General features: G+C 42.0%; 1 protein-coding gene across 3 annotated transcripts in view; it reads right to left on the reverse strand.

Moving 5' to 3' along the window:
* LOC137376321 (thrombospondin type-1 domain-containing protein 4-like) overlaps nt 1-23953 on the reverse strand; it is a 448955-nt gene that overhangs the window by 406955 nt on the left and 18047 nt on the right. For all 3 annotated transcript variants that reach the window (XM_068044644.1, XM_068044634.1, XM_068044626.1), the window contains 3 exons: nt 12566-12652; nt 10781-10853; nt 1664-1980 (listed from right to left, as the gene is read on the reverse strand). In XM_068044644.1, coding sequence (XP_067900745.1) covers nt 1664-1980; nt 10781-10853; nt 12566-12594 — 419 coding nt within the window. In that variant the 5' untranslated portion in view covers nt 12595-12652. The remainder of the gene's footprint in view (nt 1-1663; nt 1981-10780; nt 10854-12565; nt 12653-23953) is intronic.

Consider the following 23953-nt stretch of genomic DNA (forward strand, 5'->3'; position numbering starts at 1 on the left):
TCCCTCAAAGACAGGCTTCAAAAATCTTGACGGACCTCTTAATCATCCACACCTAAAGTAGTAAGAAGCAAGGTTATTGGTTTCTCACCAGTGTGGTGAGGATATCTGCTTCAGGTAATCATCAGAAACTCCACTCTACGTCACAGACAGTTTATGAGAATGTTATTTAACTGACTGGAGGTTTAAAAAAATGAAAAGATAAAGGGCCTCACAAACAAAATATCAGTAAAAATATTTAGGCAACACTTGACAAAGCTGCTGCGCCAGATGTGGAAATTGAAAATCTAGTCTAGATGTTAAGGTTACTTAGGAAACCTTTTGCCAATCAAGGCACTAAGGTCATTCTGAAATTAATTCTTCATCTTACAAATTGGGCCATTTTTCATTTTTTCAATCCAAAGTTGGATAAACTGTAGCTCAGGGTTGTCCAACATACAGCCTGCGGGCCAGAATCTGGCCTGCCAAAGGTTTCCATCCAGCCAGCCTAAATTTTCTGTGACTGACAACGGCTGCAGCTCCTTTGCTGACATAGCGGAGATGCTTCACTGCGCATACCTTCTTTTACCAAGCTGGCGGACGCTCTTCAGTTCCTTATGTTCTGGCTCCTTTAGTAAGATGGTGGTGCCCGGGCTGAGCTGCATGTCTGCTGGCACTTCCCGCCCAAACTCCATTCCTGGTGTAGCCTTCTCAGCCTTGAGCTTGGGTCCCATTCCCAGCACTGGTTCTGCCTGTGTATGGATCTGGCCTGGGCCTCAGGCCCCAGGCTCTTCATCTCTGACACAGTCACTGAGGAACAGCCACCTTAGTAGGCAGCAGGGCCCAAGCCTGGGCCCTGGGAGCAGGGTGCTGGGGTAACTGCATCCTGGGAGTGGGACTTGGGGAAACACAGAGAGGAGGGGGATCACAGAGGGAGGTGGGAGAAAGAAAGAGACACACACACATACACACACACAAAGATACACAAAAAGAGACAGAGAGAAAGAGATACAGAGAGTCAGAAAGAGAAAGACAGAGAGACTCAGAGACAGAGAGAAAGACAGAGAGGGAGAGAGGGGAGAGAGATCAGGATCACTCCTGACAGATAGACATCTATCCAGAATACTCCGCATTGCTACATCAAGTGTGCAGACAGGCTTTGTCTACTTCTGCAAGCAAAAGCAAGCCAGGTATCTCACTAAATCAGTGTTCAACATAGTGACGAGAAAGTAAGTTAATAAATTAGTCTTCTCATCTAAAGCCTGTTCACAAAAATGCACATTTTTGTTGTTTTGATTAATAGTAAATACATTTCTAATACCTTTACCTTTCTGAAAGTTGCTCACAGGCCCCTATGTAGGACAAAAATTGTAATGTGATCCCTCATGTGAAAAAGTTGGACACCCTTCTTTAGGTTCATTTGCGCTTGCCTTTTTAAGTAAAATGGGGGTAGAAGTATACGACAATATAAAACAACATACTGGAATCTGATCCTTGATAAAACATTTCTATGTTTGTCTGGCTTTGGCTATCACGATTGTTCAGCTTTCCTTAGTCCAAACATAAGAGATTGCCCCCTCACCTGCTGACTGCAGATTTCAAATGGTCTTTAAAGTACAAGCATATCATGGATAAAGTGCTGGAAACAAACAATGTTATTAGATTTGAAATAAGGGGTGAGTTTTACCTGTTGGAGATCTGATAAATCTGGTTAATGTTGGTTCCTGAAAACTTGCTGGCTGAACTTTGGTGAAGTGGGACAGAGTGACGAACAGTGGACAGTACTCGCCTGTGAGGAATGTGAAATGACTGATCTCCAGTTGCAAACTGGAACGTAGGCTGAATTCTCTGCCTTATTTGAGGAAGACAGGGTCGTGTCTGTTGCATTACTCCACCACCACAAGTCCTGGTGCATGCAGACCAAGGACCCCATTTGCCCCATGTACCTCTAGCTTGTTCTTCTGTAAAGGTGTCCGCATTTTGACGCTTCACTCGGTTCTGTACCTATGGCAACAGAAAAAGGCGAATTATCTTCAAGTATCCTCATGTTATTTTGAGATCGTCACATTTACTACAATAAAATATGGATACTGTGGTAGAATCCTACAGCATAGAAGGAGGCCATTTGGCCCTTCATGCCTATGCTAGCTCTCTGAAAGACCTACCTACTCATTGAGTCCCTTTCAGCATCCCTTTCCCACACCCTTTTCATCTTTTTTTTCTTTTTCAAATATTTATTACACTTACTTTTAAAGTCTACCTGGAATTCTGCTTCCATTACTGTTTCTGGCAGGTTATTCGATATACTAATAGTCCTTTTGTATAAAAAAATTCTGCTCACCTTTCCCTTTATTCTTTTGGTGATCTTAAATCTGTGCCTTCTAGTTAATGATTCACAGACCTGTGGATATTGTTTTTGCATATGTACCTTATCAAAACCTCTCATAACTTTAAAACATCTGTCAGGATCTCCTTAACCTTCTTTGTTCGAATAAAAGAGTTCGTTTCTCCAGTCTCTTGTCATAATTTAAAGCCACTCATCTCTGGCAGAACCTTAGCAAATCTCTCCTGAACCATCTCTATGTCCTTGATATCCTTCCAAAAAATAGGGTGGTCAAAACTGGTCATAATATTCAAACAGTGGCTTAACCGGTGATTTGTATAGGTTGAATTCACACCAAGTCCGGTTAACCAATCACTCCTGACCTACATTGGCTCCCATTTCAGTAACACCTTAATTTTTTAAATTCTCATCCTTCTGTTCAAATCCCTCCATGGCTTTGTCCCTTCCTATCTCTGTTACCTCCTCCAGCCCTACAACACTTCAGGAATTCTACACTCCTTTAATTCTGGTCAAATTCCTTTGCCCTGCCCTTGGCTGCCGTGCCTTCAGCTGTCTAGACCCTAAGTTCTGCAATTTCCTCCTTCAGCTTCTGCACCTTGAAGAATTCTCTCTCTCTCTTTGATTAGGTTTTTGGTTGCCTGTCCTAATATCTCCTTATGTGATTCAGTGTTAAATTCTATTCAATAGAGCTTCTATCAAGTGCCTTGGGACGTTTTAATACATTAAAGGCGCCATATAAATTAAAATTGTTGCTAACAATACTTCTTTTCATTTGGATTCTGTACCCCTATTTATAAATCTAGGATCCCAGAAGACTTTTTCTCATTTCAATGATAATAAGCAGCTTTATATCTTCTATGTAAATCAACATAATTGCTCATCTTCTACAAAGTAAAGAAGTTGGTCACTTTGCTTTATTTCTGGTTAAATGTAATTGCTGGTAAAATATCATTGTAGAAATTACTGTATAAGAAGAGGCAATATCTGAGCCAGTACCAATTCTAGCTCTTCAACAGAAGCAGTCTACTCCATCAGATTATTTTGTTACTTAATGTTGTCCAATCTTATAAGAAGTTATACTGGAGGATCACAATGCTCTCAGGGAAACCTCTGGATATGTACATGTGTGCATGGTTTTCCCCCAGCTCCATCACAGTATTACACCTGCAATCACAGACTATTTGAAAAAGAGACAGACTGGAGAAAGGATATACAACTAGACAACACCTCAGATCAGAATTAGAAACTGTCAGCTCAGCAGGTAAGCAAGTAGAGGAGAAGTATGTGGAAAATCACCTATACAGGATGAAAAGATCATGCTGCAGTTAGGTCATCCCATTTCTTCCTCCTTTGTTAACTATCCATTAACACTTGGAGTGACTGCAGCAAAGTCGTCTTAAAGAATGGGATCATTCTTATTGGACTCAATATTAAGTCCAGTCCTTTGTGCTAATTTGAAGGTAAATTCATATACTATTTTCTAAAAAAACAGAAAGATTGCGTCACCTCACTGTTTCAAGCTGGAGTCTAGGCCAATTCTTAACATTCACCAGGAGGTAACCCCATATCAGTAGATGCATTCCTTATGAGCAGCTGCTGAAGTTTATAACAAAGATATATTCATTACATTATTCATCTATAAAAACAGTAAAGTATCGTTGCCAAACAACAATAAATAATGGTCAAGGTTCACACATATATTTTAACCAGTGGTTCAGTGTTGGACAACGTATGTCAGCCAAGAGTGACGTCTCAATTCATTCCATCTTCGCTGCCTCCAGAGAATCCTTGGCATCAGGTGGCAGGACCATATCTCCAACACAGAAGTCCTCGAGGCGTCCAACATCCCCAGCATATACACCCTACTGAGCCAGTGGCGCTTGAGATGGCTTGACCATGTGAGCCACATGGAAGATGGCAGGATCCCCAAGGACACGTTGTACAGCGAGCTCGTCACTGGTATCAGACCCACCGGCCGTCCATGTCTCTGCTTTAAAGATGTCTGCAACCGCAACATGAAATCCTGTGACATTGATCACAAGTCGTGGGAGTCAGTTGCCAGTGATCGGCAGAGCTGGCAGACAGCCATAAAGGCGGGCTAAAGTGTGGCGAGTCGAAGAGACTTAGCAGTTGGCAGGTAAAAAGACAGAAGCGCAAGGCGAGAGCCAATTTTATCTGCAGCGCCTGTGGAAGAGTCTGTCACTCTAGAATTGGACTTTATAGCCACTCCAGGCACTGCTTCACAAACCACTGACCACCTCCAGGCGCTTACCCATTGTCTCTCGAGACAAGGAGGCCAAAGAGGGTTCAGTGTTCCAGAGCTCCAAAAACATCTACAGAGAGAAATCAGTTTCAGTTTCTGAGGGGTCAGTGATGGGTGGGAACATTCTTGGCTCAGTAATTGCTTTGAAAGATTGAAACTCTGACAATTTGAAGCAAAAAGGTTCAGATGAGATCTAAGAATATCTCCATCTGAAGGATAACCTGCAGCGAAGCTACTGAAGAGAATGTGAAGTTGTCTGGCTCAGCATGATAAAACAAAGGCTGGTGTCCCGACAACATTCCTTCCAGCTCAAGGTAGCATACAGTGAAGTGAGTCATTAAACTAAAGTTCTTCCTGTTCCAGATTTGGGACACCCTCTGATGTCTCTTACAATGTTACAAGGAGCCACAATTCCATATCTCAGAGAAGAACCTGTAAACTTGCACACTGTCATAAAGAAAAGATCTTCAGACCTATCTGTACACTCGCCGACCACTGTGCTGTCACTGACGAGCAAATAGCAAAAGGCCACTTGGTGTATTTTCACATTCAGACTACTGAATATTGGTAAAATGAATCAGAAAGTTAAGCTGTCTCCAGGCCTCTTAAGAACTGTAAATACCTCCATCACTTGATCTGCAGATTCTAATTGCTAGAAGGGATTAGAGCAGAACCTGCTTGCTGAGTGAGGAATTTCCAACCTTTCAAAAATGCTTTTTCTGCAAACTGATGTATCTACAAGGAAAGGAATTTACCTGTCTCTCTTAATCCATTAATTGGCTGGAACAGTGTGTTGGTCAATGATGGACAGCATAACTGGTTCCAGATAAACCACCATGATTCATGGATTTGACAGAATCACTATTACAAAGTGTACTTTCCTCTACAACTCAATCTGCAGTCTGATTTTTGGGAAACTCTGTTTTGGATATCACTTAGTGAATAATATACTATAATATATTAAGCTTGCCTAAAGATTCTGAAACCTCCTCCACCAAGATAATCATGGGCTCCCTCTCCTATCACAATTTCCATTTTGCCACACATTATTTAATCACATGCTAAGTAAAACGTTCAAAGGTACAGTTTCTATGAAACTAATGTTCCAATTATGTTACATGAGAGAGTGACTCAATGTTCTACAGCATTTCTAGGGGGTGAATTTCCTGAGAGTTTCTCCTGCCCTGTAACGGTAGAAATCCCCACTTCTCCTCCAAACTGTGACTGGGGAATAGGACAAGCTCCAAGGAAATTCTACTTCAGCTTTTAAGCATTCAACTGTACAGCTATCAGTCTGAGGTAAGTCTGAGGATAGTAGGTCCCAGCCAGGTTTGCGTTGTTAGGCTCCCACCTTGTCCAGAAAAGAAAAGTGCATGTTGTCAAGAAAACCCCATATGCCAAATGAGAAATATTAATTTCATTGGTTGGAAACTTACATTAGACTGTTCATGGAAAAAATCTTTCAGTTAACATTAAAAAACTAGCAGCCAAGATGGCCACTACAATTTGCATATGAAATACCAGGAGATCGAACTGGAGACAAAAGTCTAACAAGAAACCCAGCCAGAACAATGCTTTGGCTAACTGAGTAGATTATGCAGATAATCCTCATTACTGGGACAGTCAAAGCTATCTTGAGGCATTCATAAGTGGAGATGTCCCTCTAGGGGGGGAAAACACAGACAACCCCACCGAAGAGAGGTTTTGGGTTTCAGACTTTGGACCTGATTAGAAACAAATGGGATTGAGAGAACCATGTGACCGTCTGCCCATCTCTGAAAAAACTGGGAGTTTTGTTACACTCACAGAAGACAAGCAGTAACTGAGTCTGCAGCAGCAGAGAAAGCTGTGGGCCTCTCTTTCTTTCTCTTTTCTCTCTCTCCAAAAACATTAGTTTTGAAAACCATCTGTGACTGTGGACCATCCAAGCCTACAAACTGCTATAGCTAGAGACCAGGGGAAGAGAGCCAACTACAATTCTGCCTTCAAGAAAACCCTGAGCAAAGCAGGCCAACCACAAAGTGCACTTTGACCAGCCAAGTCTTCAAGAATACAAATCCAGCCGGAAGACAAGCGAATCATCCAGCCTCAGATTGTGTATTTAACGTTTATTTATTCTGGACTTTAATCCAACCACCAAATCTATTTTTCCCTCTGTAATCTATTTGTGTGTGTAGGATTTTCGTGTGAATGTCATGTGTATTTTTTATTATTTTTATATTGGGGTTAGAGTGTTAAGTATAACAAGCTTACCTCTTTCTTGTTTAAACTCAAGCAAACCTGTCCGATTATTTCACGATCACAGTAAAGGATAAAGGTAAATCACTCACTGAGGTGGTAAGCACAACCACTCTTTAAGCAAGGAATAAACGCTGTTGCGGTCAAATGAGAGGAAAGGCAAGAGGGGAGCCTGAGACCCACTCTTCACCTGACCGTAACAACGTAGAGATATATCAGGAAGACAGAATAGTCTCCCAACAGTTAGAACCTTAAAGGTTTTGAGGATAGAGAGGGGAGAAATCAGGATTAGTGTATAAAATGTTTCCATAACCCCAAGCTCCTACCCAAAACTGCCAGCACTTAACAGTGCACTGGATTAACACTCCATGGATTGTCAAACTGAAACAATGTCAGATTACTGTCTCCAGAAATGGATCCCCATCTGCTTCACTCTTAAATTGGCTCAAACCCAGACTCTAGATTTACGCGGTTAGTTTGTCAGTTTGAAGCTGAAATCACTTCACACAGATGAACCGTGCAGTATAATTTTATACTAAATCTCAGCTCAACTGATGGGTTAATTGATTAAGGCAATCAGTAGCTAAACCCTACCTAGTTTTACTACCTAGTCTGCTCTATAATTGGCTTCAGTGCTCCTGGGTTAGGAAGGGGAAAATCAACCAGGGTTCTTGCTCCTGGTCACAATCTTATGTCCCCTGACTTATAATGCACATATATAAACATTGTACAAGGACAGGAGCACCTTGCTTGTCATCCGTCTATGACAGAATAGCTTGCCAATACTGATTGTCTAGATTCACAGAGGAAGAATGTTAGCTTGGGCTACATACTCGATGGAACTTAGCACCCACAGAACTGCACTCTGACATGGAATCAATGCCTTTAGCAGAAGGGAAGGGTGCTGTGCCAAATTGATGAAATAACAATAGAAAAAAATGGGAAAGGTCTTTAATTTTTATATAATGTTGCAACACAATCTTAAATACCATCACTATGAATCTATCAGAACAGCTTTTAGGCCATCTCAGCTACATTTCACCTGAGATAATACTTAAGACCAATAAAAATGGCAAATACTGGAAATCTAAAACACTTAGCAGAACAGTCACCATCTCTGGAGAGAACAAGTTAGCATTTGAGACAAACAGCCCTTCGTCATTAATCAGGTCTGGCATTTAACAAAGATAGCCCATTGTATTGCTCAGGGTGATTCAGAAGGTATTGTTGTTCTGCAACAATAGGATTACAACCAATGATGAGTAAAACGGAAAGCATGATGGCTAAAGTATTACAGGAAGTAACTGTGAGATTTATTGATGCGTAAAGCATATGCAAAACTTTCATATATTGCTAGCAGATCTCCCATGGCATTGCTCTTGCTCTGTTGGAGGATATGATGTTTTGCTATACCATGACCATGTAAATGATCCTGCCATAACAACATGGCAACAACAGAAGACACAAAAGACAACTGAACTGATAAACTAGATCTATACCACTGTGTGAACTTTTCCCCCTGTTTGTTGAAACTTTTATTTTGATCATTAGAAATTTGCACTTCTTATCTATGAAACAATTTTTCCAGCGGTCATATGTTTGTTTTTTTACATCATAAATTCCTCCATCCACAATGATAATGTAAATGTTATGTGTAATTACACCCCTTACCATGGTGGCACTGTGACATCACAATATTCCCATCTCCTAGCTCGACCCACTTGTGGTATTGTTGGGCTTTGGTATCCTGTTTCCAGGAACAGCGTCGAGTGACAATTTTACTTTCTCCACTTCAAAATAATTGATTTGAAATTTTAGTTTTTCAGTCCATGGATATCCCATGGCCTATTTTCTTTGCTGCATACCAGGCCTCTCCTAATTCCTCATTCCGCTATTCTCATCCCCTGAGAATCCAGTTTATATCTTTGAGGAAGTTGTGCTGTTCCCTTGGATTTTTTTTTCCTTTTATATATTTCAGCATGTTTTGCCTGCATTCCTTGAGGTTATCACCATCGAGACTCAATCCCACCCACTTAAGCCTTGATTTCCTCCAAACATCTCCTGCCCCTTTTGCTGCCTGGTTCCAATCACTGACTGGCTCCTGGCCATCTCTCTCTTGTGAGGAGATTTCACAATTATGAGTGCTTAAGCCCTCCACAATGCCAGTTAAATTTTCTCTCATGTTTACAACCATTTTACAGAGTGCACCAATACATTTAAATGGTATATTTGGAGAGAAAAACAGAGTTAACGTTTCAGGTTGATGACACTTCATCCAGTTCTGATGAAGGATCATCGACCTGTAATGTTAACTGTTTCTCTCTCCATCGATGCTGCCAGACCTACTGAAAATTCCCAGCATTTTCTGTTTTTATTTCAGATTTCCAGCATCTGCAGTATTTTGCTTTTGTAAACGTTGCTTTAAGGCTGTAAATCTTTAGTAAAAGAGTTATTTGGAGTTTGTGATAAACTTCTATACATACCAGGACTGGACTCTCCCTAGTTCTCCTTCCACCTGCTGTCCTGTCCTAACCGAATCACTATCCTTATCTGCACCTCTCTCCTCCTCACCATCTTCTGCATCCCCCTCCCCTAGCTACCCTTCTCCTCTACCTACCTTTGCCTTTCTTATCTGCAATTTCAACTCTTATTCCCCTTCCTCCTCGATTCTCCCCTCCAATTCTTCCCACTCTTCCAGACTTCTCCCCATCCCTCCACCTCCCCTTTTCCACCTACCTGCTCCTCCCTTTCCTCATTCTCTTCCACCATTCTTCTGTTTCCCCCTTCCATTCTCCCGCCTCTGAGTTTAATATGTTTAATATGTAATAGTTTCCAAACTTGAGTGTATTTGGTAATGGGGCTTAATTTATGATCAGAAGATTAATCTTCCTTTAAAAATAGCTAAGAAAACACATTAAAGTGAAACTTTATTCTCCAAATAAAGTAACCTTGATCTGCCTCAGCTCAAGAGACAGCACAGCAGTTGAAGATTGCACCATGAAACTATTATTGGAGATGCACCATGAGTTTAAATCATGCATGGCCACATATCCCTGTTCAGTTATTCATTTAATCATCTATGAAATATCAAATCTGGGTTTTGACACAGATAGCCAGGCTTAATCAACTCCTTCAATAACTATAAAACTGTGATTACACATGGCTGGCCTGACATTTATAGTTCACCAGCAGGTTGGGACCCACCCATTGCTTATGGATTGTGCAGATGCTTAAAACCAACGTTTGTAACATACTTAATAATATAAATAGATCTTCAGCCCTGCATCGATATCACTGAACTGTTTCCATCTTGAATATTTCAATAAGGAGAAAGACAAGTTGATGGTTGGGCTGATTTACTCAGCCAGATATGAATATTTACCATTGCATTCAGCAGACTCTCACATCTACCACACATAAGGCAGTGAGAAGTACAACATTCTCCTAGCCAGCCACCCCACCTCTAGTTCACTCCAACTCCTACTCATCCCAGTACTTTGCTACCAGACTGAATCCCATACAACCATCCTTCCTGTCCTCACTGACCTCTAACTCCCTGTCCTCCATTACATCAATTTTAAAATCCTTACCCGAATCTTAAACTCTCTCCACAGCCTTATTCCATTCTACCTCTGCATTCTTTTCAGCTTTGTCCTAGCTCATACCCTCTATTTTTCCAACACAGGTCCCAAGATCTGTATCATAGCCTTCAGTTATCACACCCATATACTCTGAAATTTTTTTCCTAAATTTAATGACTTTCTACTCTCATCTTCAAATCTTGCTCAAAAACTTGCTTCATGACTGTGTCCCCCCCTCCCACCCCCCATTTGCCTCTCAGCTCAGCGTCGACCACTTTCTTCGTATAGTATCTTTGGATGGTTCATTGCAGGAAAAATGCTGTACAAATGTTGTTATTACACCATCTAGCAAAAATAATGTAGTTTGGAGAAACTCACCGATCCGCTTGCATTTACAGAAAGCAGCCCATTTCCTATCTGTAAGCTGAAAATGGTGCCAGTTAGAACCAACCTTCAAAAAAAAGAATAATTGTAAGTTACCAATGCAAAGCCCTGCTGTTCCAGTATTGGTCACCAAGATGTAAGGAAAACATGGATACGGTGTAAAGAAGAGGCACAAAACTGATTGTTGGTGCCAATGGATGGAGCTAGAAGGAAAGACTGGAGAAGTTAAGAACATAAGGAATAGAAGCAGGAGTAGGTCATTCAGCCCCTTGAGCCTGCTCCGCCATTCAGCAATATCATGGCTGATCTTTTACCTCAGCTACACCTTTCTGCACCATCCCCATAATCCCTTGATCCTTCAGTATCAAAAAATCTGTCAAACTCTGACTTGAATATACTGAAAACTGAGCATCCACATCTCTCTACAGCAGAGAATTCTAAAGATTCACAAACTTTTCGATGGAGAAACTTCTCCTCATCTCAGTCCTAACTGCTGACTCCTTATTCTGATACTGCGATCCATAGTTCTAGAGTCCACAGCCCAAGAAAGCATCCTCCCAGCATCCACCCTGTCAAGTCTCTTAAGAATTTTATACATTTCAATGAGATCACCTCTCATTTTTCTAAACTTTAGGGATTGGAGGCCCTTAACCTCGCAAAAAGAGGCAACGGAGAGCGGGTCTTATTGAATCTGCAAGATATTAAATAGTTCAGATAATGTTATTGAGCAGCATTACCTCAATGTTTGAACAAAGGAACATGCATAGCTAGAGACATAAAATTAGTTATACCACATATTTAAGCCTATGTCAAGAAAGAACTTCTTTATGCTGATTTGCTAACACTTAGAATAGCCTCCATTTAGGACAGTGGAGGCTAAAACTTCGGACTACAAGTTAATTCAGTGATGTGATGGAGGGAGGGGATAGATAGGGGAAATGAGTAATGTATATTTTTTTAATTCTGCACAGCTGAGCTTAGATGGACCTCTCACATCTGTATCAAGATTGTGAACAGTACCTGTTATATAAAAGGTATTATAAAAGGAAACAGGACATCTCATTTAGCATTGCTCACAGTGAGATGGAGAATACATCAGGATATATATGCCATGCAAAGCAAAACACATTCAGGGCCTTTGCTTTACAATGCTTAAACAAGTCAATCTGTGATTTTAATGCATGTTATTCAGGCATCTTAACTGATGCTTCAGGGATTAAGTTCAACAATTCTCCCCACTTTTCTGTGAAACCTATAAAGAGTGATCATTATACGGTCCTTCACCAATGTATTTAATTTTTAAATAAAATTAAATTTTCTGTCACTAGTTATGGTACGTTGCCTTGTTCAAACATTGAAGTAGTGCTGTAGAATAACCTTATCTAAACCATTTAATATCCTGTATATTTAATAAGATCCCCTCACTTTTTTAAAGGCAAAGACATACAGGAAGATGGTAGATAATACAGTAGTTTTGATGGGTTTAGCAATCAGGAAAAGGAGGTCTTAGGGTTTAGCAGAAGTTATAGTAGTTGGTCTACTTTGGTAATTTTGGATGGTGCTGCTGTATTGTGGTAGTAATGTGGGGTTTGGTAGAATTGGGTGGGATGGTGTTGGCAGGATGTGGGGATGGAATATTAGAGATCGATGGAAAGTGAATAAATGGCTAAAAACGGCTACTTACTCCATTTTCCTGAGGGGTTCTGGCACTCTCCCATCAAAGTCACAGCAGGAGATCAGAAGAAATTTAGGATCACACTGTCGAAAATAATCACTCACCTGATCAACCATTCCGGTGTGTGTAACATTGTCTGGTTGGTGCTTCTGACTGTACACCATCAGCTTCCCAGCAGTATATAGCAGACCCTGCAAGACAATTAAAACTTGCTACATCTCTATTTGTGAATATACAGGAATAAATGCAAGCATGCTTATAAAGGCCATTAAAAGATAGGCTGTGAGTTTCCACAAGAGTTGTCCCGATCATCTGCTGTAACATTGACTGGAGGATCAGCAGAACACGGAGAAATTCTTTACAGCAATTCTCTGGGCGTTAAATCCATCTGCTGACCAATTTGTGGCAGGAGATTAGGATAACCTCCCTGGACATTTATTTTTGATGCTTCTACACAACTATTATTAAAAATTATATTTTCTTCATGTTTTGATTACACGGTCAGTCTTTATACAAGTCATATATTTTATCACTCAGCCCAAGTACCATGAAATAGTAAATGCACAGTCACGAACAATATACAGATACTAAGTAAAACTACAGATATAATTTTTAAAATGCACTAAAAGGTCATATTTAATAGTCATCCTGTGAGAAGTGACCAGTCATCCATATCCTGGCAGCTGCATCATCTCTTCTTACTTCAAGAACTCCAAAAACTCCAAAAACTAGTAAAAACAGTCATGCTGATCAGCAATTATATCATTCTCTGTTGTTTTTGGAACTACTTACTGAATCTGTTTCTAAGTCTCAAAGTCAGACTACATCATTCCGTGTACCTCCCACTATGCAACAATTCTTCTCAAAACAGTTCATAAAACCAATATAGTTTGGCAACTGGAAATAAAGCAAGATTAAAAGTTTGGAGAATCTGTGCCTAGAGATTAAATTATATTTATCTGAAACAACTGTTCAGACTATAGAATAAGATAGAATGTTCATAGCTACATGAGTCTCAAAGTTACATTAACAAGTCTGGTCATGTTACCAATATTTATTTACAAATAAATACATTCTCAGAATATAGTGAAGTAGACTGGTTGGTAGGTAAAGTGCAGAAGGTGGTTACTGCAGTAAGAACCACTGAAAAGGATAAGTAGGAAGGGGTGGCCAAATTAATAGAAAAACTGGAGAACACAGATCACATCTGGCTGGGAATTTCCTGGAACTTCTCCCGCTCTGCCATACTTGCAACAGAAACACCATTTATATAAGAACTTAAGAGGTAAGTGCAGAAGTTTGCCATTCAGCCCCTCAAGCCTGCCCCGCCATTCAATAAGATCATGGCTGATCTGTCCCAGGCCTCAACTCCTCTTTCGGTCCTGCTCCGCATACCCCTCGACTCCCCGAGATTTCAAAAATCTATCTACCTCGTCCTTAAATACATTTAGTGACCTAGCCTCCACAACTCTCTGAGATAGAGAATTCTAGCAATTCACCACCCTCTGAGAGAAGAAATTCCTTCACATCTGTAGTGGTGATGTCGGGAATGGCATTAAACAGGAAATTAGGGACACATGCGATAAAGGAACATCTGTAATTATGGGTAATTAATCTGCATATAGATTGGACAAATCAAATTAGTCACAATACCATAGAGGAGGAATTCTTGAAGTGCATACTGGATGGTTTTCTGGACCAATACGTTGAGGAACCAACTGGAGAACAGGCCAACCTAGACTGGGTATTTTGTAATGAGAGAGGAATAATTGACAATCTAGTGGTGCGAGACCCCTTGGGGATGAGCGACCATAATATGATAGAATTCTTCATCAAGATGGAGAGTGACGTAATTGATTCTGAGACTAGGATCCTGAATCTTAGTAAAGGAAGCTACGAAGGTATGAGGCGCGAGTTAGCTATGATGGATTGGGAAAAATTACTTAAAGGGATGACGGTGGATAGGCAATGGCAAACATTTAAAGAGCACATGGATGAACTGCAACAAATGTTTATCCCTGTCTGGCGCAAAAGTAAAACGGAGAAGGTAGCCAAACCATGGCTTACAAGGCAAATTAGAGATAGCATTAGATCCAATGAAGAGGCATATAAAACTGCTAGAAAAAACAACAGACCTGAGGATTGGGAGCTGGGTAGGAGGGTGAGTTGTGAGGAGGATGCAGAGAGGCTTCAGGGTGATTTGGACAAGTTGAGTGAGTGGGCTAATGCATGACAGATGCAGTATAATATGGATAAATGTGAGGTTATCCACTTTGGTAGCAAAAACAGGGAGGCAGATTATCATCTGAATGGCTATAAACTGAGAGAGGGGAATATGCAATGAGACCTGGGTGTTCTCGTACATTAGTCGCTGAAGGTAAGCATGCAGGTCCAACAGGCGGTAAAAAAGGAAAATGGTATGTTGGCCTTCTTAGCGAGAGGATTCGAGTACAGGAGCAGGGATGTCTTGCTGCAATTATACAGGGCCTTGGTGAGGCCACACCTGGAATATTGTGTGCAGTTTTGGTCTCCTTATCTGAGGAAGGATGTTCTTGCTATAGAGGGAGTGCAGCGAAGGTTTACCAGACTGATTCCTGGGATGGTGGGACTGACGTATGAGGAGAGATTGAGTTGGTTAAGATTATAATCGCTGGAGTTCAGAAGAGTGAGGGGGGATCTCATAGAAACCTATAAAATGCTAACAGGACTTGACAGGGTAAATGCAGGAAGGATGTTCCCGATAGTGGGGGAGTCCAGAACTATAGGTCATAGTCTAAGGATACGGGGATGAGGAGAAATTTCTTCACCCAGCGAGTGGTGAGCCTGTAGAATTTGCTACCACAGAAAGCAGTTGAGGCCAAAACATTGAATGTTTTCAAGAAGGAGTTAGATATAGCTTTTGGGTCTAAAGGGATCAATGGTTATGGGGAGAAAGCAGGAACAGGTTACTGAGTTGGATGATCAGCCATGATCATAATGAATGGCGAAGCAGGCTTGAAGGGCTGAATGGCTTACTCCTGCTCCTATTTTCTATGTTTCTATCTCAGTTTTAAATGTGTGCCCCCTTATTCTGTAACTATGTCCCCTAGTTCAAGATTTCTCCACCAATGGAAACATATTCTCAAATATGTGTAAGCAGGGTTTCTGCAGCACATCTGGCACAGTTCCAACAGCAAAGCGAAGGCAGCTCGAAGGAAATTCCTAGTCATAAATAAATAAAAACTGGACAGCATAATGTTACATCTTTCCACCCCAAAGTGAGCATCTGAATTATTCATGTGAATGACAAGCATGAAGTGTGCAATACTCTGCCACAAACTCAATTAAACAGCATCCATAAATTTTTTTAAAAGGGAAGTAAATAGTTGAATAAGAGAAATGGTATGAGGAGTGAGCTGGAGATTGGAATTAGTCTAGTTTTATACCCCACCCGACTGAAGTCCATGGAAAGTCAAATCAGACGAGTTGTAAATCAGGCAACTGATCCTATTAGTTCCCTGCCAAATGTATTAGGCTTCTCTACATTGAACTGCATCTGTTACCTCTCCACCCATTGCTTTATATTGTAAATGTTCTCCTTCAATCTTCTGCAATCTTCCTCAGTTTTATTTCCCCCTAATTTGTGTCATCGCTGAACTTTGATATCCTTCCCCTAGCGCCTGCCCTCATCGATTCTATAAATGTAAAGCAAATGAGTTCCAGGCACAGATTTCAGGGCACACTGTTATGCACATCCCAACAATTTGAAGAATAGACTGTCTCTAAACTCAAGCTGGGGAACAAAAGCATTAGGATTCAGTCCCCTTTATTATTCAGCCAAGGTCCTAACAGTCCAGGTTAAAACAGTTTATTTGCTTGTTATATTTAAATTTCATGTTCTGAGTGTACTAATTTGTCACATTGAGATGTTGCTTACTCATATCCAGCTGGCACAACGCTTAAAAGCTCATTGTATAAGGGTCTTGGCCATCTAGTACAAAACATATTCAAAAATTGCAAAATATAATGTCCAATTTAAATGGATCTTCCTGGAGTTATTTGAGGAAGTGACAACCTGAGGGATCTGTAGAAACCCATATGACATGGTGCACTTAGACTTTCAAAAGTCATTTGTTACATTTAAATAAAGCCCAGGAGTTTAAATAACTTTTGCTTCTGGGACAGCAGGCAAGTTTCCAACTCAACTTGATACCCACCTGCCCTTCATGTCTGCACTCTGTTCTCGCACAGAGTAGTGGGAGTGCTGAGGTTCAGGCCCCTAAGAATGACATTAGCTCCATGGGAGAGGTATTAGCTGTCCTGTTTCAGGATGCTCCCCCGCCAGCCTCTCAGTCAGTGCCCTTGATCGTGCCAAATGGGCAACTGAGCAAGACTGTCCTGGCCAAAGCTGAATTCCAGCCATCTGTAGTTGGGTTGCCAAAGGTCAGAACTCCGAGGTCACCCATCATGGCCATTTCAAATGTCCTAGGTGGAATTTCATCAGTCTTCTACCTCCCAAGCTATAGCTACTGGGAAACCACCTTCTAGAAGCACCAGAATTGGCAAAAGAACACACAAGACAGGCATTAGGGTGATTTGTAGACATGTAGCTGCCATGTAATCAGTTCTGAAATCAAAAATGAAGGGTTAGTAATAAAAATGTTTCTTTTGGTAATGCTATTGGTTTTCATAATCTTAGTGATGGAACAGGAACACCCATTAAGTTGCAGTGTTTGAGGGCTTTGACATGGTGGGTGTCAGGGCTGGGTCAAATGGAAAAAGGGAGAGTTGGTGCTCTGGGCAGGAAATGAATTGTTCAGGAAAATCTCTTTTCAATAATTTACTGTCTTGCAGCTCTGTTCTGCTGCTTTGTGCTCTACTTCTTCATCTTCCTGCTTAACCCCTTCCTCCTGAGACAGCTCCAAAGTAACTCCTCTTTGGGTGGCAAGAGTGTGAATCATTCAGCAAACAATAACAAATCTCGACACTCACTCTGGGCTGTACTGAACTCATCAGCTATCCAGACAATGCAACCACTGTTTCAGGACACCAATGCTTTGCTCAATCAGAATCCGCATTGCTGCATGGCTCTCATTATCTCAGTGCTTTGTGTTTGTGCCCCAGTTCCTGACTGGATTTAGAAGCCAGTTGGTGGAGATGATAGCCCTTAATCCCAGCAGCCAGCTTGGTCTGCGTAGAACAGAGGAGGCATTGGGGACTAGGTACAGTATGAAAGAGTCACAAGTATTGCCAGGGAACAAGGCACAAACTTGCATGACTTGTTGCCTGTGGTCACAAGCAAATTGAACATTGAGTGCATGGAAGCCTCTTCTGTTGATAACTAAAGTGGGTTCGTAATGGAGATCACACAGAGCTATGTGCATGCAATTTATGTTTCCCTACATCTACGGAATCCCGCAGCGGTAAATCTCAGCGCTCTTTCTCTTGCTTGCCAACCTCTATGGGGAAGTTAATGAACTGTTGGCACTTCACAAGCAATGAATCAGCGACCTGCCAGCTGTGACACAGAAACTGACTGATGTTGCTGATGTCACCAGAGCAGTTTGGAAGGAACCAGAGACATAAAAATTTAAACCCATGATGATCATCACTGCCACAGGCAGTGCAGTGCACATCCTGGTGCTAGGCTCCAAATCACACTACAACGGGTTGCACAGATGCTTACACCACAGTGCAATATGCACATAGTCTGCCACCATTGTCCTCTTTGGACCCCAATCAGTCCATGAAGTTGATTTATATTAACATGAAAATGTCCTTTTTCTTGGAACTAAAGATTTGTAGACCATACAGGATAACCATCTGACCATTGTTTAGCTAAATTTGAGTAGGATTGTCTTTACACACTGCTCCTCTGTAAGGTTCAAGTATGATGTTCTGTTTCTGAATACCCATATGCTCTAATGCCTCCTGCATTCTTGGCTCCTTTGCCGCCTTCTTGTGCAAGTCTCTGCTGCCTTCCTTGCCCCTCCTCCTGATTTGGGAACTCCAGTGAAAAGGCCCACAAGCATGCTCACATTCAGCAATTGAGAACAAGCAAATCATGTGAAACAGTTCTTTGCCTCCACAAACTCACTTCAGAAAAGTATTAAACAGAGAAAAACTTGCCAAAACAACCAGACACCTGACCCAAAAGCACCCTAACAGCTTAAAAGGATTAAGCAGAGACTTACCTCAATGGAGTGAACATCCCTCTAAATACCACTTGTAAAGGCTGCTTACCTATTATTTTCCTGTGATTTGCTGAGCAAGTGAAGAAAATGATATTTCAAATATGCATGGACAATTTATCATCATATTTAAGTGATGCTCATTTCGGGCGGCTGCTGTGGACATCAATTGAACATTAAGTGAATCAATTGAGCACCCAGACCAATATGATATCAAATGCACTCCTGGTAATCTTCTGGTAAAGCTGCTGTATTGAATAGTTTGTTCTCCAAAAACTTGTGAGCTACACCTCACTTTTTACTCCAATACCTCAGACAACGAAGAGTCAAATCTCTGGAGTACAGCTTGATCCCACAACAGACGCAAAGCACGATTGCTGTAACTGAACCACAGCTGACACTTATGAGAAATGACTGGGGTAAGAGGGCTTTTCAACCTGAATAGACAGGGTCTGAGGAGTGAGCTTAGAGATGTTTAAAACAGTTAAGGGTGTGGGTAAAGTAAATCCAGACTATTACTTTAAATTGTGACAGTAAAATCAAGGGGAGACAGGTTCAAACTAGTAAAAGGTAAATTTAGGGCTGCTGTCAAGAAATTCTTCACACACACAGAGTGATCAACATATGGAATGGATTCCACATGAAGTGGTAGAGGCAAAACGTTTGGAATCATTTAAGAAATAATTGGATGCTGCAATAAAGAGGGGTTTCAGGCCCTTCTGGATAGATATATTAAGATGGGTCAAATAGCCTGCTTCAGTAATATCCTTGTGGAAAATAATTTGAGAACTATTTTAAAACTCAGATAAGCTGAGCTACAGGCTTCCAGGCATCATAACTTTATGTCACAAATCCACCTTTGTGTAATTACGATGATGATGTTAGACCGATACACACCAGAATCTTTAAGAAAGTCCCTGCTGCTAAAACTTGGTTCACTGTATTTCATAAAAATACTACAGATTGTTGTAAAAAGAAATGGTGAGCTTGCCAAGGCATTACTCAAATGACACGCAGCCATGAAGTGCTGAAATCCTGTCCTTTGGGGAATGCCATTACAGCAGTCAAGTGGATTACAAACCTGAAAAACCAGGATATTGTGTTAGCTGAATTATAAAAACAAGCAGAGGGCATGGGTCAGGAAACAGTAAAGTCATACAATAAGCCAACATACCTCCACTGCACCACAGTTTTGATGAGTTATGGAGCTCACAGCACTCAGACACTTACATTCAGAGCCCAGTAATTCCTTTATCAGCTTACTTTATGGTTAGGATACTTGAAGGGGAAGAGACGGCTCACAGACAATTATAAACTAGTGATTCCCTTCAGCGGTTTTGCTGACACTAAATGGTGAAAGTGATGCCTCGAGCCCACCAGTACACATTTGTTATTCTTCTTATTGCTAGTCTATCTCCTGCAGCATACCAAACAGCAGGCTAGAGAATGTAGCCTACTTATACTTGTCTCTACGGTCTTTGTCTCACTGGGCTTGATTTTGGCCCAGCCCGACGTCAGGTTCCTTGGCAGGGGGGTGGTGCCGGAGAATCAGAATGGCAGTGGACGCCACAGAACCCGACACCGGGATTGTCGGGCCCAATCCTCCAAGCGGCTTTGTGGCAGCCCCTCTATCGCTCTGCAACAGGACCCTGTTTTCCATATGCTAATTAGATCTTTGAATTAATTTAAATGTAACCCGTAGTAATCCTACCTTCAGTTCCTGATCTTCAGCGCAACTTGCGGCACTCACGCACCTTCACTTTCCCATCCAGGGAAAGCTGGTGCCACCAAGGTGGAGAAGGGGTCAACTCTGCACTGTGTAGTGTATGGGTCGGGGAGGGGTGGTGGGGGGGGGGAAGTGATCAACTGTGCATTATCTTGTACTGTTTGCGGGGCTGGCAGCCTTTTCAAAATGACACCAACACCTGCTCCTTCAACAGGTGACGCCATGAATGGCGTGGCTGAGGCTGCGCCCGCCACATGATTGGGGGGGGGGGTGGGGGCCACAGCCGTGCAAGATAGCAGTGGTGCAGGGCCCACCATTATCTGCACCAGCCGCCACTACCTCTTCTGCTATCTCTCTCTTCTTGTCTTCAGATTCTCCCTTCACAATTCTTCCTGTTGTCTCTCTCTTTTTCTCTTCTTCTAGGTGGGAAACATTAGATAGCATAACATGGGGTATGGTATGGTGTCATTAACTGTTGTAAGCTGCATTTGGGTTCGGAATTGTTGGATGGTTCTCAATGGTTCCCATCCCATCATCTCCACACACCCCTCACTTCTGGCACCTTGCCTAACCCTTTACCTCTCTATCACATCACCTCCGGACTACTTCCCCTTTGAACATCCATTCAACAACTGAATTTTAGTACTTAAATTCTGCTCATTGCAATTATACAGTGTTACTACAGAAATGTTAGCTCATAACTTAATTATCTCACCTCTTAGTGTGTTATTTAATTAACTCATTCGGGTTGATTTTGACTGCCTTCGCCTGCTCTCAACAGGGTAATAATGGCCTCATGCTGGATGCCCATTGCATCCATTTCAGGAAATAAGGAAATATGGAAATCAGGCTATGATGTAAATAGAACTCGATTGCCAATGCTGTCTTGGCTAGCCTCCCATCTTCCACCCTCCGTAAACTCAAGTTCTTTCCAAACTCTGCTGCCCTTATCCTAACTCACATTAAGTCTGTTCACCCATCAGCCCTTTGCTCACCGATCTACTGGCTCCTGGTACAGCAATGCCTTGGTTTTATAATTCTCATCCTGGTGTTCAACTCACATCATGGTATTATGCCTCCCTATCTGTGGGCGGCACAGCGGCGCAGTGGTTAGCACCGCAGCCTCACAGCTCCAGCGACCCAGGTTCAATTCTGGGTACTGCCTGTGTGGAGTTTGCAAGTTCTCCCTGTGTCTGCGTAGGTTTTCTCCGGGTGCTCCGGTTTCCTCCCACAAGCCAAAAAGACTTGCAGGTTGGTAGGTAAATTGGCCATTATAAATTGTCCCTAGTATAGGTAGGTGGTAGGGACATATAGGGTCAGGTGGGGATGTGGTAGGAATATGGGATTAGTGTAGGATTAGTATAAATGGGTGGTTGATGGTCGGCGCAGACTCGGTGGGCCGAAGGGCCTGTTTCAGTGCTGTATCTCTAAACTAAACTAATCTCTATAACCTCCCCAGACTTACAAACCCATTTTGCGTTGCTGCAACTCTGGCTTCTTGTGCATCCTCACTTCTTCACCCCACCATTGTCAGCTGTCCCTTCAACTGTCTAAGCCCTAAGCTTTGGAATTCCCACCTTCAATCTCACTGCCTCTCTCTCCTTTAAGACACTTCTTACTTCTATCACTTTGACAAGCTTTTCGTGACATGTCTTTGGCATGGTGTCATTTTTTATGTGATTATGTTCAAATGAAGCATATTGGGGCATTGCACCATGTTAACGGAGTTGTATAATACAAGTTGTAATTATCCAGAGTGTTGTTACAGCTCCAGGCCAGTGGAGAGAATTCCATTACAGACCTGATTTGTGCTTTGGAGATGATGGAGAGGCTTGAGCGAATCAGGATGAGTGTCACTTGTTGCAAAATCTGACCTGCTGTAATAGCCACAGCATTTATGTGGTTGGTTCTGTTGGATTCCTGCTCGGAAGTGATCCCGGAAGGTTGATGGTGAGGATTCAGTGATGGTAATGCCATTGAATGTCAAGGAGAGGTGGTTAAGTTCTTTCTTGCTAGAGGTGGTCATTGTCTGACACTGAGTGGTGAAATGTTAATTGTCACTTATCAGCCTAAGCCTGGACATTGTCCAGCTCTTGCTGCATGCAGGCATGGACTGCTTCATTATCTGAGGAATTTCAAACAGAGCTGAGCAGTGTACTATCATCAGCATACATCTCCACTTCTGAAATTATGATGTAGGGAATGTCATTGATGATAGTTCAGCCCAGAATACTGTCCCGAAGAACACCTGCAGGAATGTCCTGGGGCTGAGATGATTGGCCTCCAACAACCATAGCCATCTTCATTTGTGCCAAGTATGACTCTAGCCATTGGAGTGATTTCCCAACGATCTTGGCTTAATGGTGCCTTAATGTCAAGGACAGTCATTCTCACCTCAGTTCTGGAACTCAAGGCTGTATTGAGGGCTGGGGCTGAGTGTTCCTGGCAGAACCCAAACTGAGCATCAGTGAGCAGACCATTATTGTGTAAATAGCACTGTTGATAACTCTTTCCATCACTTTTCTGATGATTGGGAGTGGGCTGAAAGGGCAGCAACTGGCCTCTCTGGATTTGTCCTGCTTTTTGTGGCTGAGACATGATTTTCCACATAGTCAGATAGATGTCAATATTGTCACTGTACTGGAACATCTTAGCTAGGGGCATGGCTAGATCTGCAGCAGGGTCTCCAGCACTACAGCTGGGATGTTGTAGGGGTTCATAGCCTTTATTGTATCCAGTACACTCAGCTGTTCTTTGATATCATTTGGAATGAATTGAATTGGTGGCAGGCTGGCATCTGTGATGGTGGGCACCTCAGGAGGAGGCCGAGATGGATCATCCACTTAGCACTTCTTGCTGAAGATAGCTGCAAATGCTTCCACCTTGTCTTTCACACACAATTGCTGGGCTTCCCCATCATTGAGGATGTTCCGAGAGCCTTCTCCTCCCGTTAGTTGCAGCAAGGTGTCAGAGATTTGGCCTGATCCATTTCCTGTGGGATTGCTTAGGTCTGCCTATAGCATGCTGGTTTTGCTGTTTAGAATGCAGGTAGTCGTGTGTTGTACGTTCACCAGGTTGGCACCTCATTTTCAGAAACAGGTGTTGCTGCTTCCATCATGTCCTGCTACATTCTTCAATGAACCAGGGTTAATCTCCTGTCTTGATGTCAGTGCAGGAGTGAGGGACCTGTTGGGCTAGGAGCTAACAGATTGTGGTGCTATACAATTCTGTTGCTGCTGGTGGCCCATAATGAAAGTACAGTCACATAGCACTTATTGCTAATCCAGATGCCTTGACTAATAATCGAGGGAACATGTCTAAATCCCACCATGGTAGTGTGAGAATTTGAAGGTGGCTTTAGGAAATCTGGATGTAAAAATCTAGTACAAGTAAAAGTGACCATGAAGCGACTGGATTGTCGTAAAGACGAAATTAGTTCACTGATGTCCTTTAGGGAAGAAAACCTACTGTGCTTACCCACTCTATCCTATATGTGACTCAAGTCCCATACCAAATTGGTTGATCCTTAACTGCCCTCTGAAGCGGCCGAGTAAGCCACTCAGTTGAATCAAAACATTACAAAGATTTTTTTTTTA

This window comes from Heterodontus francisci, chromosome 1 (assembly GCF_036365525.1).
Source record: "Heterodontus francisci isolate sHetFra1 chromosome 1, sHetFra1.hap1, whole genome shotgun sequence".
NCBI lineage: Eukaryota > Metazoa > Chordata > Chondrichthyes > Heterodontiformes > Heterodontidae > Heterodontus > Heterodontus francisci.